This window comes from Corvus moneduloides, chromosome 6, assembly GCF_009650955.1.
Source record: "Corvus moneduloides isolate bCorMon1 chromosome 6, bCorMon1.pri, whole genome shotgun sequence".
Classification (NCBI taxonomy): Eukaryota; Metazoa; Chordata; class Aves; order Passeriformes; family Corvidae; genus Corvus; species Corvus moneduloides.
Genome location: NC_045481.1, coordinates 12457382 through 12472991, shown reverse-complemented (window position 1 = coordinate 12472991; position 15610 = coordinate 12457382). Strand labels below are relative to the sequence as shown.

The window sequence follows — 15610 nt, the reverse complement described above, 5'->3', positions numbered from 1 at the left end:
ATTTTATCAGCTAGAAGTATACACTATCACAATCAATCTCTTACTTCATTTTTACTAAAATATTTCAAATGAATGTTTTACACACATTATCAAAAAAAACTGTACTATTACTTTCCTTCCCCAAAAAAGCCAGAGTGGTTCAATAATAGGTAAAAACGCGTGCTAAGGTCTAAAGAATTTTGCTATATACACAACAGCAGGTGCTAACTTTTCCAGTTCTTTGTAAATCATATACAGAAAATATAGCAGGGCTGTAAGATCACAGGTTTAACAGAAATCAAACTTTAAACTGATTTCTAAAGCAGCACAAATAGACTTTCCCCACATTATGAAAAATATACAATTTTATCACTTTACAGTCATGCACTTTGAAAAAGATCAGTAGTACTCTTCCCCCCCAGTTTCTAGAAAGATAAAAGGTCACTTTAACACTGATTTCATTTAATATCTAATATTTGGATAAAAATGTGCCATTCTCAAACAAGGTTGTGCTCAGCAGTCTTATCAAGGTGCAAAGAGCCAACTGAAGCTGCTTACACTGCAGCATTTCAGGAACTGTTAGGGAAATGCTGCTTACTCCAGTCACTCCAACAAAAGCCAAGGATGTGATTTTACTTTCCTTAAGCAAGCAAAGTCCATTTGTAAACAGTAGATGCTTTCTTTGCCAGAGGATTGCAGAACCCAGGGCTTCAATCTTGAGGAAATTATCTTGGGCTATTGCCCCAAATATATTAACTTAATGGCCACTATTTCAAGGGATGCTCCCCTCCAACTTAATGTACAAAGCTCCTCAGGTAGTTTTCACTGAATACTGAGCGCATAGGTAAGTGAATTTAAATATGTGTATAAAACATCTTTTTAGACAGCTGAAAATTCAGCACCCAAGTCATCCTGTAAAGTCACTGAGCATCATTTTACCCCAGGAAGACATTTTATAGCTCAAATGGAGCTAAGTATGAAGAGTAGCAAGCCTAAAAACCCCTGAACAGTAACACCCCAAGGTACAGCACTGTCATGTTCTTCTGCAAAATCAGTGATGCATGTCTTACATTGAAAATGATGCTGCCAAATAAAATTTTAAAAAGGGCAGTACCCTATGAATATGAAGGTTGTTCAGCTGAACTGCTGCCTACCCTGTAAACTGGCTCTTCAGGGTTTGCAGGGCTAATTTCAACTGCAGTTGCTTCCCTTGTAGGTGAGATGTGCAGGTGGAACAAAACAAGCTTTGCTTGAAGTCATTGAATAGATTTTGAGAGAGATTTGATAGCAGGGAATATTCGAATGGGAATCACATAGTGGTGAGACTAGTAATCTGATTAGTATAGCTCTTATCTTGATATCTAAGTTATCTTATCTTATCTAGAAGACCTGCTAATAGCCTCATATACCCCTTAAATAGTAAGCATGTCATGAACACGGTTAACTCTCTCCAAGTGCTGGGAACATTTGTGTTGCTTTAGTTAAAATTCACTGGCATAAATCAACTTTGTTCCAAATATACTTGAACTCTGCCTAATCCAGCAATCAGATGCCACCAAAGTTAAAACGGGCTAAGCAGATAGATTAAAGTAACCCTCTGTTTGACATTAAATGTTAAGGAATAATGATGCTCTGCTTTACATCACCTTTTCTGGTACAGAATCTCAAGGTATAAATTGTACAGAAGGAAGACAAGTAATCACCAATGGTGACTAGAAACTGGAGGTTAAAGAGCAAAGAGGAGGAAATCCAGAGTCCTCTAGAGATGCTGTATCTTAAAGGAGACAGTCAGACTCTAGAATGGATTTTTCCAGACTCCATGGAATGGAAATACTATTAGACTGAGAGCTATCTAGCCCAGTGTTCACTGACTGAGCAGTAGTAAGAAACAATCTATTGGTGGGTGTGTGAGTGAGAGTATGCACTTGTGTTTTGGGGGTGGTTCTTGGTTGGTTATTTTTAAATAACCAACTCAACTGTTAAATTTACATTTCTGCAATGAATACTGAATGAATACTTACTTACTCCTAGTGGTTACGGTGTATTTTGGTTGTATTCCTTCTCTATTTTTTTACTGGTTACAGGTTTCGGCTCTGACACAGCAAATTCTTCAGCCAGGCAGCTATAGTTTATTGTACACCACGGGACCAATTACCTTTCATAAGTTGCCACATGGGCTCCTTGGTATTGTATCAGTGCTCTGTGTTAATACAATACCACAAGTCAAGAACTCAACTGGTAGAACAAACTTAGAGGAAGAACCTGTCGAGCTAATACAGTTGTCTGTATCTGTGACTGATTCTTGCAGAGAACAAAAAGAAAGTAATGGTGTTTGAGGTCATTACATCCTCCAATTAATCACTAAAATCGATGCAACTTTTGAAGAGGAGGCTTTGATCTTTTCACATGCCTGTCTTTAAAATTATTTTACACCAATGAGTTCTAATAACGAAGCCCCGCTTCCTTGGACTATTGGGAAAGAACATCTAATGAAATACAGGGACAGCTGCTGTGACAACTTGGAAAAGGAGGGAGTCAAATTCTTACAACTACACAGGCAGCTACTCCACAATAGCAAAATATAAGTCCCATTGTTTTATATACAACCATTTGAAGAAGGAAAAACCCACTCGTTTTGGTTCATTGACAAAAATAAAGCTTGAATGGCAGGAAGTAGTCTCACCCGACAGCCCGTGTTCATGGAGTATTTTATTCAGCTCTGCAAGGTTGTTGTTTGGTTACCTTACACAGGAACCAGTATAGGTGAGGGATCCAGCAAGAACATTTTAAAAACCCACCCAAATCTTCCTTATGTGAACGATGAGCTGCTCTTGAAGATCCTGTGAAAGCCATAAGCATTGTCAGGATAGCAGTTTCTGCTGAATTATTTCATAGTGAAAGCTTTACAGGAAAAGTGTTGCCGCATTTGTAGGGAATACTGGTGTGTGGCTAAGTGACTTCATTCACACCATGACTGCAGAAATCTTGTGTCATTTGATCATGAAAAATTGTTCATTAACACCTGATACAGAGTCTTGAACCTTTATGTACACTTGTGTGGTGAGTACCACCATACAATGTAGGGCAGTAAAGTGTTTTTAGCTTGCCACTCAGTATTTTACACAGAGCCTTGTGAAAACAGTTTCATGTCATTCTTCAAAATAAGGACCTCCAAAAAGAGAGTTAGCAGCTCATGAATTTGGCAGGCAGTAAGCCAATGAATTGGAATTGTGTTTTCCTTGGCTGCCTGGAGCCACTAACCCAGCTATGAATCACTGACAAGCGGGTGGACAGGAGCAATACAAATGGTGACTTCTCCGCAGGTTAAGGGTTCTTCTTGTTCCTCTTAGAAATTCTCTTGAGTTAGTTAATTCTACAAACAGACCATTACAACAAAGCAGGTTTGAACTACAATACAAATTATGCAAGTCTGGCATTATTGGATGGTTACCCAGTGAACAGTAGTTCCAGAGCACCACAGCCTGGAAATCAGGCCTTTAGCTGCCATATTTACACTATTGTTACCAAAAAAAAAAAAAAAGCTGAAAAAAAAAAGAAAAAAGGAAACCCTGAAAAAACTCAACCCCAACTCCCAAAGAACAGGCAGCCAGAAACACTGAGTTCTGCCTCTTTAGTGTTCACAGAATCCATCACTTCCAGTCACCAGGACAGTGTTCCTACAAGGGCCCCTTGAACTGGTTTCCTGACAGATGTTGCCTGATGGAGGGTTTGGAGCTCGCAGCATCACCCAGCTTTCGCCAGACAACCTGTAAGAAAAAATAAAGGGTTTGGGGAGAGAAAGACAGGAATTTAAAAAAATCCAAACAACAAAGCCACTGAGGAATGGTAATATTTTTTTAATTGCAGTCTGAAAGACAAAACCAGCCCTTTCCTAGAGCTGGGCTGCAGTTCTCAGCAGGGACACTGGATGGCATCTGTGCACCAGTTTCCAAGGGAAAAAAACCATTGATGCATTTTTCTAATTAGTCTCTCTTGAAATTAGAACCGGTTTTGCCTGGGGTAATAGTATAAAACAAATACACTAGATTCAGAACTTAAGTTCAATGGTAGGTCAAGCCTGCCATGCTTACAGGAAAGATGCTACCATGAACAGAAAAGATAATGAAAAAGATAATGATTAAAATTATATATACATTACTTTCTAAAAACATACATTTTATCACTCTAGGGCCACTATTTAAATAAAAAATAAACTGAAAAAAACTTTATAGCTGCCTTGAATCTACATGAAATGAATATTTAAAGAGAAAACAGCTGATGATAGACAAATAGAGATGAGTCAGTTTGGGAGGGTAAAGTTACAGTATTTTACCTTTCCCCCAGCATAGCTACAAGGGACTGGGACTTTGAGCAGACAAAATATCCTAAAAAGCAGGCCCTCGTTTACTCTGGTCTTGCCTTTGCTTATAGGGATCCAGCAATCAAAGTGAAGTGCCTCAGCCCTTGCCAAGGATGCTCACAGTGATTCAGCTCAGGAAGGTGCACTTGTGTTCTTTACGCCTTGTTTTTAGGGTTGAGGTGGGTTTCGGAATTTAAACAGAGCATTAGGCCTCTCTCAACTGCTGGAAGGCACTAAATGATGCCACCTGGGCTGTCCTCTTATGTGGGCTTCGAAAAAAGAAGGCTCACAAGCATCCTCCTCCCTGCTTTGGGCAATTGAACAGCACATCTCCAACTGCAGGTGACAGGCAGCTCGGGCTGTGTTCCAGCAGAAATCCCAAAGCTTGTTCAAAGCCAGAGCATGGCCAAGGTGCTTGGAGGCTGGAGGTAGTGCAATGACAGCAGACACTGCAGAGCAGAGGCTGGCTACGAGCACTCGCTGTACAGGATGTGGCCAGCTCAGTTAACAGTGTGGTTGCCCAAAATGACAGCAGTGTTAATAGCACCCCACAGATCATGATGCTGTTCAATGACTCCAGACAAGATTCTCCCTCTGACATTACCATGTGGCTTAGGCTCAAACCCATTCAAGCTGTACAGCTTTAAAGATGGCAACCAATTGCTGCTTAGCCCAAACCAGGTCCTTAAGGGTACAGGTGGAGACAATTGCTAACAGGACTCTCCTAGACAGGGAGAGCCTCTTGCTCAGTCCAGCTAGTCCAGCTAGTCTGTTCAGCTAGACTAGCTACTCCACAGCCTGAAAGGCAGTGAAGTGGGAATTGTCAACTGAGCAAAGGCTGCTCTGTGCAGTGAACAAGGCACTTAGATTACCCAGAACAGTGGTCAGCACTCTTCCCTTGTGCCTGTGCACCTCACAAGGCTTACACACAGCAGATCCCTGCTCCCTCATACTTCTAAAAAAAGACCACAAAAGGAACCCCGAGAGTTGCTGGGAGGAGTTCTTACATTGCACATTTCACGAACAATTGCCTTCTCCTTTTCACTTAAGTCTTCTTCATAGTTGTCTTGCATTTGCCTGTCCAAATTTTCATGGACCTCAAGGACCTACAAAAAAAACCCAATATTACAAAACCATTATGATCCTCAAATAATTATTTGTGTCTCTAAAAAATTCATTAACAAGTATTTAAACTGGCAGGATTCACAAAGCCTCAAGACAAGCAGACGAGCATGACATCAAGCTGGGTACCTCTGTCCTCCCTGTTTCCCCAGCCATGTCCTGCCTCTGTCCCACCACCTGCATGGTGTGGCTGCTGCCACAGTCCTGGGGACCATTGGCAGCAAGTTGCTTGTGCCCACAAGTGCATCTCTTCCAGGAAGGCTGCTGATAGCCCTACCTTCCAGGCAGCACCCCAACAAGCATGATGTTGTGCCTCACCAATGTGCTGCCCACACCCCAAACCTCTAGAGCAGCTCAAGTGGGAGCCAGCCCTAGCCTGCCACATCCCACTGCCCTGGCCACCCCCACAGAGCTCCTTCAGGGAGGCAGTGCCCAGCTGTGGCCAGGTGGTCCCTTGCTCACAGAAAGGAGACTGCCTGGGGTAAAGGCAGCCTTCACTTCCAGCTGGAAACACTGACTTTGAAGGATACCCCTCTGTCACGTCCACATGCATTCCAACAGTTCCTCCACACAGGCATCTCACACAAGGTGGGCATATCACAGCACAGGAGCCTCCAGGTTTTACTCTTGCCTCTGTGCTGATTCACACACCTCACCCAGGGCTTCACCACTGATGAGTCAGGTGGTCAGCTCAGTGTGCAGGGTCAGAGCTCCTGCAACCACCCAACGCCGTCAAACAGCGCATGGTCTCATTCACCACGATGCATCCACACACATATGAAGGAGTACAAGCGTAGTTGTAGGAATAAATATTCCCATACATCCTAGGGAGATATAGAGCCAGATGCAGTGCTAGGATGGGTTCCAGCCTTTGCTGAGGTATATACAGCACTGGCTGCTCCACGAAATGGGATACCAGAGAAGATTATCCCCAGGTCTGCTTCAGCACAGCAATCCTGCTGTACTCAAACCGTGTTACAAACAAAAATAGGTCATTCTCCTAGGGCCCACAGCCTACTTGGGACCAGTCTTTGCACCAATAGGAATTATCCACATCCATTCTAAGAAGACAGGAAGGGCAAGAGGGATACAAAAAGCATGTACATGCTGACAAAGAGAGCTTCTATTTTCTGCTAAAGAGGAGGGAATTAATTATTGATCCAGCTGGACTCATACATTGAACTTGCTTGTCTGGAGCCTGTGTGCTTCCGATGCTGGCTGCAAAGCCAGCAGCCTGCAGGATCACATCCTGGCGTGGAACACCAGGGCTGCCTGGCTGGCAGCTAAACAATGGCTGTGTCCACAGGGCAAGTGTCAAGGACAACCATGGGGGAGATTAGTTAAAGATCACATCAGCCCCAGCCTCTGCTTTCAACAGCCATCCATCTTGCAGGCACAAGACTCTCAGTGGACTAAAATAAACTGTTTTCCTGCAACTTGTGCTTAAATTAAACCCACATTCCTTAGTCCAGGAGGTGTGAAAAGGTGTCACAGCATATTTCTTTCAGTGGAAATGTCTTTTAATAGAGTTAACCAGGCAGAGCTGGAGCAGAAAGATGATCAGATGGAAGTTATGTTTGTATTTAATTTCTGAATCTCATTTACTCTGGAAACCATCCTGCTTCCCAGGCTCAACCCGTGTCTGGCTAAGCACTTTGTAAAGATGCGTTAGCATCTTGGGCATGGGAAAATGGGATTCATAGTGATAAAATGCAACAGCCTATCCAGGAAAGGCATGTTGGAAGAAAATACACTCTGAAGAGTTAAATAACCTCTTGAAGCAAGACAGGAAGGCCTTTTCTTAGTGCTGACCCAGGCCCAGCTATTCTCAGATACTGCCAGACACCTCCTCAGCCATTTAGAAGAACCAGGTTAATGTTCCTCCAGTTACACCACTGGGACATGCCTTCACATCAGCTATCTATGGATCAGCTAAAGTTCAAGGACTGCATTCAGTGTAGGTCTAAGAAACTGGGGTATGTCCTTCTGTGATTTCTGCCACCTCCCAACCCAGGAGCCTAAAGAAAACAGACAAATGTACCCCAGGCTCAAAGTGGCTCATGCCATCCCCTCCTTTCTGCTTTTCATCAAGCTGCACTGACAGTACTTGGTCCTCCATTGACACAGCAGCCCTTTGTTATCTCCCTGGGTAAAATGCCAGCCAGTGAGAGCAGCGTGCTCCACTCGGGCATGGGGCTGTTCCACATGCAGGAGGATGGGGCTAGACTGGGAAATGCTGCTCTTCTGCATAGGGATGCCACTTCCTGAAAACAATTTTCACCTTGCTCTCAGTGGGCTTGCTGGCTTGTCTGGCTTTCTCCCTACTGATAAGTAAACTGGGGAACACCTCCAGGGTTCTTTGAGACCGCACTGATGTCTGTAAGCAAGGCAGTGTCACCACAAAGCCACCCAGTCCACCACATCCACCTCCCTTCTGACTTGCTGTACTGACCCCATATGGCCAAGATATAAACATATTTTAGAAACAACAAGTATTCAATCAAAAAAACATCACTAAAGAGTCTGAATGACAATAGTAAAGCTTTGGAAGGGAAGCTGAAAGTTGAGGTATTCCTTCCTGTAACACAAAGCACTGTGGGATTGAGGGATGCTTTCCAAGTTGTGGAAACCTCACTAATTTTGTTGCTTCATAAGTCAACTGGACACAGCACTGGGAAACACAGCATCCTGCTTCAGCAAGGAAACAGTCCATATGCCCTGCTAGAATTTTTCCCTAGTTTTGGAAAGCCAAATCCTGTCTTATCCACAATTAGTGGGAGTGATGATCACCTGCTTGATAGCTCTATGTGCATGGAAGAGGTCCAGGCTCCTGCTGTGGGGGCAGCTGGGTTATAGGCTAAATGTCATTCTCTTACATTTGTCTCCCCATCACCTTCCCAGGTCTTTAGCAGGTTTGTTCAGTTCCTAAGAAAAGTGCTTTGATATTCAGTGAGATACTGAGCTGTAGCATATGTACCTTTTATTCTTGTTAGCAAAAACAGCTGTTAGGAGTGCCAACCTGTCATCTTGCTCCTTATTTAGTAGGTGCAAGCAAACAAAACTATTTGAGAAGGAAAAATAAAGAAAATCCTAAATGCACTCAAGGAAGAACTTACTCTAAATTGCAGGCAGCACTTCAGCCACATAGATAGAATTTAGCTGGCAGAAAAATCCCAAGGAAAAAGCCTGGGGGATATTACGTATGTGGGTGCAGATAGAGGCAGTCCAGAAGTCCTGCAGATCCACATGAAGTGGACAGCCCCTCAGTGACTTTTGCTTGGGCACAGAGATGCATCCTTGCAGCCTTATCACTTGTGATGCACAGATTTGCATGCAAGCATTCCACAAGTGGAGCCAACTGCACAGAATCATAGAATAATAGAATGGTTTGGCATGGATGCCATCCATTGGATCAGGTTGCTCAGGGCCCCATCCAGCCTGGCCTTGAACACTTCCAGGGAAAGAGCATCCACAGCTTCTCTGGGCAACTTGTTTCAGCGCCTCAGCACTCTCACAGTAAGGAATTCCTTCCCAACACCTAATCTAAACCTGCCCTCTTTCAGTTGAAACCATTGCCTCTTGCCCTGTCACTACGTGACATAAAAGTCCCTCTTCCTCTTATTTGTAAGCCCCCTTTATAGGACTGGAAGGTGCTATAAGGCGCCTCTGGAGCCTTCTCTTCTCCAGGCTGAACAGCCCCAGCACCCTCAGCCTTTCTTCATAGGAGAGGTGCTCCACCCCCTTGATCATCTTCATGGCCCTTCCATCTCTCCTTGCCTTTCCTTGCAGTAAGGAGCTGGCCTGCTAGAGCCATAAGGACTTCCTTTCTCAACCAAGAAGGGCTTTTTCCAATATCTGCTGTGGTATAGTCAAAGTCCCATTTGTAGGCTGCTCTCTTCTCAAGAGAGTCATGATGTGTATCACAGGAGGTGAGGGTCTAAGGCAGCAGCTGCATCCAGCTTCCCACATGCAGGGGCTGGCACTGGAAAAGCTACCCAGCTCTGCAGGGTGCAAATAAGACCCACTCCATATGCTACAGCATGATGTGGCCAAAAAAACATCTGCGGCTGGAGACCAATAGCCACTATTTCACTGTGCCACAAGAGAGGAGGAGAGATTGAGATCATGACCAGTTTCTTCAATCTTTCAATTTCCCGATGATCCTTGGAAATGGGCCACAGGATGGAAAAATAAACACCTTCTCATCTCTCCCTGCCACACTGACCTACAGGAGAATTTCCTCCTCACTTCAAATGTGAGAATATTTTTAACCTCAAGCAAGTGAGCAGGACGCATCACGTGAGATCATTTACGCCCCATGAGATGTGACTGCTATGTCACCTGCTTCCTCACTCAAGCCGTGACACTTTCCACGGTTTTGGAGACAGAGAAGTGCACCTCACCAGCCAAACTATGAAATCACAGAGGAGAATTTCTTCTGAATTTCTTCTAGCCCTTTCTAGGAATCCACAAAGCTCTGAAGCAGAAGGATTACTAATATGTGCAAACAACCAGTCATCCAACTTCCTTTCAATTCCTTTAAATGAATCATTGCGCCAGACCTTCCAAACTTAATTCCAGTTTCCAAGAATCTTCCTCATTAATTTTCAATCCTTTTCATAAGCTTATCAAACCACATCTTAAAACCATTTATGTTTCTTGCCTTTAGTAAAAAATTCAGTCCTGTAATTCCTAAAGCAAATAGGAAACTAATTACTCCCCAGAATATGATCATAATCAATTCATAAGTATTTGATCTTGTAATTTAAAAATGCTACCAGCTCTGCTTAATACTATCCCTCACCACCACCTCGCCAAATGCAATGAAGAGCAGGAGCAGAAAGGTATGAACCCCACTGTTTGGGAAGAAAAAGCCAGCAGCAGTAGTCTGGACTGCATCAGGGCTTGGATGATTAATTGCAATCAAAGCCAAGTCAGTACAAAGTGACAGAAAAACAAAGGTTCACATGAGTTTGCAACATTCTGCAAGGCAACATTTAGCAGATCCATCTGTATATATACATATATATATACATACAGGAGAAATGTCACCCACAAGCACATTGCAGCATAGTACAGGATGGAGCTTTCTGATAGCACAGAGCCATTCACAATATGCAAAGAAGAAACTTGTTGAAAAACACAGGACAAATACATGTCAGCAAGTGAACTGCCACTTGTGTGGTCAGCTCCTTTGGGAACAAGCAAAAGCTGTACTAAAGGTATTTCTTAATCCTTGACCATGCTGGACATCCTTGTCTTAGGTAGTTATACAATCAATCAATAGGAGTTATACAATCTGGATGTATAAAGTCTCAAGAAAGCTGAAAAATCAAGATTTTCAATTTGAAGGATCATTTATAATTTAAATTCAAATTAGACCTAAATCAAACCAAACTTCTCTGCCTTTAATAACTACTTCAGAAATAGTGGCACTCAATATCCTCCTAGGATCTTGGAACTGCTCAGTTGAACCAACATCCTTGCCAGCCACACTACTGCTTCTTCTGACATTTGTTGGTTTTACCACCATCACCACCACCATCACAAAATCTGTCCTGGAGCCAAGAGACCCTTGACAGGCACGATATACTAAGCTAGAAACACTAAAAATTAGAAAATTTAGGGAATTTGTAGATCAAAACTATGAGCAACATCTGTGCCATTTATCTACCTGTCAGATGTGGAAAGGTACAAAGCAAAGAGCTTTGTAAGCATCTCTCTCCAGGTCTAAGATCATCCAAGCTAGTGAAGCCACTGCTGGACCTTTTTTCCAGCTATGACCATAGGGATCTGAGCTCCAGAGCAGCCACCCAGGAATCCTCCTTTGAGGTGATGAAAGCTTTTTAACCCTGTACAAAATTTTTCAGCTTCAGCAAACCCGAATCTATAAATCATTATATTTCAACCAAAGACTAATTTAGTTAAGAGACTTTCCAGCCATCCCTATGGCACCTTGTAAAGGATTTGTGCTTCTGTGTCTCTTAGATACTCAGAAGTCTCTTGCTTAACTACTTAAACATGTAGCACTGGGGAATTACACTTTTTCTGCTAATGGGTGGTCACTAGAACCTGAGAGGTGCTGTGAAATCATGGTGCAAGTTTTCTCCTTTAACTCAGCTACCAGTCTCCCATGGTCCCATTGTCAACAGTCCTGACTTTAATCCCTACAGATGATGCACATCCTGTGTGGGTAGGATGCCACTGTGTGCTGTATATCCTCATAAAATAAAATCTTTGTCCTTTGAAGGCTGCTGCAGGATTTTCAACAACAAAATAGGAACTGCATAGTAGGAACTGCAGGTTTTGTGTCCCTTTTTAAAACAGCATTTCAGTCACCACTGTCACCCCTGAGACCCAGCTTACGCAGGACTGGTGAACACAAAGGGTAGCCAACACCTTCAGCATCAGCAGCTTTTACTGGATGTTTCCCACCCCCAAAAAATAGCTGTGCATAATCTTGCTTAGCTCTGCAACTATTTTAAGCAATGCTTATTCATCATGATACAGGTGTTGGTTACCAACATCCTGCCTGAGTATTAACTTTCTGTGTTCAGTTGTTTCCACAAGAAGAGCCAATGCCCAGCTCTGCCACTCAGGTGCAACACAGGACACCTGAGTGCCCCACACAGCCTTACCTTCATAGCATGCACCACAGCCTCTGGCTTCTGACCCACAGGGACATACCCCGCTGCAGGAGAAGATGCAAGATCAGATGTCATGCGAGCTGGTCCCTGGGGAAATAAGAGAAGATATGTGTTAATTGCCCTTTGGGTGATTTAAGCAAGGAGGAAGAAAATATCCAGAAAATTTGACCACTAGCTTGTCTCAAATTCAATCCCCTTTGCCACCTACAAAGACAAAAGCCACCACTACCTCTTCCTCACAAGTCACTTCATTTGACACCATTTAAATGTACCATCACTCAGTCTAGATGCATTCAGGCAGAAGAGCACCCTGGTTTAAAGCTAAATTGATTCAAGAAATATTTTTTGTTCATTTAGGATAACTTTGTACAAGGACAAGATCAAACAGTACTCGTCCTTCTAGACATGGGAGCAATGCAAACAAGATGATTTTCCAGCATAAAACGGTCATTTCTAAGAAGCTGTGTTCATGAAAGAAACAGTTGGCATAACTTCATTGCTTCTCTGGCAGCATTTTCACATAGACATCAAGTACCGATCTTCAGCTACAGAGAAAATTGTGAAAGCAACCTTAAAACAAGCAGATGTCCAAACCTAATGTTGGCTGGGTTCGTTTCCAAAATGCTGGCCAGTCCTCCTGCACGAAGGATTCCATTGGGAAAGATGCCAAAATGACATTTTGCAAAAGATTTCTACTGTCCACCCAGCCTTGTAAGCATTTTTCATAGCATAGGGCTTTCCTTTTTCTACAGGCATCCAGCCTGAATTATGAGAGACACAATATCTTTATTCAGCGAGTTGCACCCTGCCTGTCCCTAATATTTTTGCATTGCTTTTTAACTCCAGGAGAAATCAACAATGAAATCATTGACCAAACTTGTATTTAGTCTTCACATCCTTTAGGAAACACAAAGAATTATTATATTTGGGGGCCTCTGAAAGCAAATTAGGATGGCAGAGCTGCATGTAGCACCATCACAGGAATGCTTTCACACACAACACACGAGGCACTCCATCCACGTCTTTTCTGCGTTTAAAAACACAGCATGTTTTATGCTTTGTCTCATCACTTTGCCTTCCTTGCCAAGGCCAGCAAGCTAGTTGTGCCAGAATAATCATAGAATAATAGAAACACAGAATGGTTTGGGTTGGAAGGGACCCTAAAGATCCTCTAGTTCCAACCCCCTGCCATGGGCAGGGAACCTTCCACTAGATAGGTTGCTTAAAGCTCCATGCAACCTGGCCTTGAACGCTTCCAGGGATGGAGCATCCACAGCTTCTCTGGGCAACCTGTGCCAGTGCCTCACAACTTTTACAGTAAAGGAGAACCAATGGAGGGGCACTTTCTCAGCTCTCATTCTTGCAAATGTTTTAAGTTGTAGGGGCCTTTTTATTAATAAAAGTGTTCATGTGCTTGTATTAAAGGAAAAGATGGGCTCATCTATTAGGCTACAGACAAAAAGGCATGGAGCCTTCCAAGCCCTGGCCACTGATCTGTGCCAAACCCACGTCATGACCAACAGCCATTTACCCATAATAGCAACCTTCATGAACTGAGTTGCAGGTGATACACAAATTTCCTTTGGAGAGGGGGTGGCATCTCAGAAAAAGGAAAGTTAGACTTGCTAACCCTGCAATAATTCTCCAAGGTTATTTAACAGACTGAGAAAGCAGAGGCACTCACAGGCTGGGCATGGTTCTGGACCTAGTGGCAGAGGGTTACAGCTTGTTGGAGCTGTGGCCACCTGGGGACATGTCCTCAGCCACCCCGTCCATAATGTCAGACAGAAAAGACAGAGGCTGGGGAGGGAGCACTAGGGACTGGATCCAGCCAGTATGCAGCTGCAACTTACGACTGCAAAAGGGGTTACAAATTTCTCACAGGGCTGGTAAATGCAAGAGAGTCCTTCCAGGATCAGCTTCCCACAGAGGTCAGAGACACCAATGCATGCATAATTACTGAGGCTTCATAATGAAAGATGCTTTCTTTCTATAAATGACCAGGACCATGACAACCGAAAGAAGAATATTTAGGAGTTTTTGGTCATACTTGATATGGATTTTCTCCCATGGCCGTCTTCAGAACTAACACAGGAAATGCCAAGCAAAGGTCTAACAACCAATATTTTTTTAGAGTTGAGAGTAATATGACAAAGTTAAAAAGAATTCTGCTGGATGGTGCTGCAGACAACATTTTAAATACAGTTTCCTGGCCAAACTAGAGTAGATCACGAGGTCTCCTGTATGAAAGACAGCAGCAGCTTCTCCTCACATAACTGAAGTCACTAATGAGCTACAAAGCACTTCCACGATCACAATCACTCTCAAAATTATTACAGAATACAAATGAAACAAAAATGATTAGAGAGAAATGTTTTCTAAAGAGCTTGATCATACTTAACCAATCACCATACTGACAAGATAAAAGCATTCTTGCAAACACAGTGATATACTGGATATATCATATCACATCACACAAAAAACATTGAAAGGATCACCTTCCTTCTCAAACAAGGGCAATCAACTGAATGGCCCCTGAACACGGGTAGAGAATTTGACTGAAGAAGGGAAAAATAATTTTAAAGAATGAGAAATGCAGCAAAAGAGGTAAACCCAAAACTTGCAGTCAGAGTCTAAGTGACAGATTACTTCATTTCTAAAATAGGCATGATCCTTGATCCTTAGCTTGGAAGCCAAAAGCCCCAGCCAACAGAAAGAGATGTCCAAATTGCTGAGTGCCATCATCAGCAATGGTGAGTGCACCACACGGCCACGCCACTGGCCCACTGCCCCAAGCCACAGAGACCTCCCCACCATGCCAGGCTGGTGCTACAAAAGGTCAAACACAGATGTGAAGAAAGTAGGGAAGCAAGCAAGGATCTCATCAACACCCCCGCTCTTTGCAGCTACGGGATGCAACCAGTAAACTACACACATGGCTAAGGGTGGCTCAGTATTCATTACTGCACTCAGTGCTTCTTGGGCAGCTGCACCCTCAGGGAAGGCTCTTTCCAGTCACACACCGAGCCGGCATTTTATAGAGGGGTTGGTGCTTCATTTCAGCACTTTTGTTGTGAACCCACTGATTTCAGTGCAGTTCACAACAAAAGAGAAAAGCTTCAGCCAAACTCCTATCAGCTTCCTGCACAGAGGCACACATAAAGGAGGCCAGAATGGAGATGACTGCAGTCAGCAAGGAAAGAAGTGACAACATATCCAGCAGGATGCATGGCCAGCCTTTGGAGGATGGAGGAGAGGAAAATGGGCAGAGTTCACCGATACTGTTAGCTGAAGGGGAGGAAATGGAAGGAATTGGAGATAAGGTCAAGGTTGCTATATTGGAAAACTGCCAACAGTGGGAGAAGGGAGGGAATGGGAAGGAAGAGGAGGATGTGTATTTTACCAAGCAGGAAACCCATCGAGGTGAAATGCAGGGGAGAGGGAAACAGAGACTGGAGATAGGAGATTGGAAGGAGGGCAGGAGGGCAGGGAAAATCTCACG

General features: G+C 43.5%; 1 protein-coding gene across 1 annotated transcript in view; it reads right to left on the bottom strand.

The window, feature by feature from the left end:
- Window positions 1-34: 34 nt before the first annotated feature.
- CCDC85C (coiled-coil domain containing 85C) overlaps window positions 35-15610 on the bottom strand; it is a 110195-nt gene continuing 94619 nt past the window's right edge. The window contains exons 4-6 of the mRNA XM_032112718.1: window positions 12100-12195; window positions 5347-5445; window positions 35-3746 (exon numbers count right to left, since the gene is read on the bottom strand). Of these exons, the coding sequence (XP_031968609.1) occupies window positions 3657-3746; window positions 5347-5445; window positions 12100-12195 (285 nt within the window). The 3' untranslated portion in view covers window positions 35-3656. The remainder of the gene's footprint in view (window positions 3747-5346; window positions 5446-12099; window positions 12196-15610) is intronic.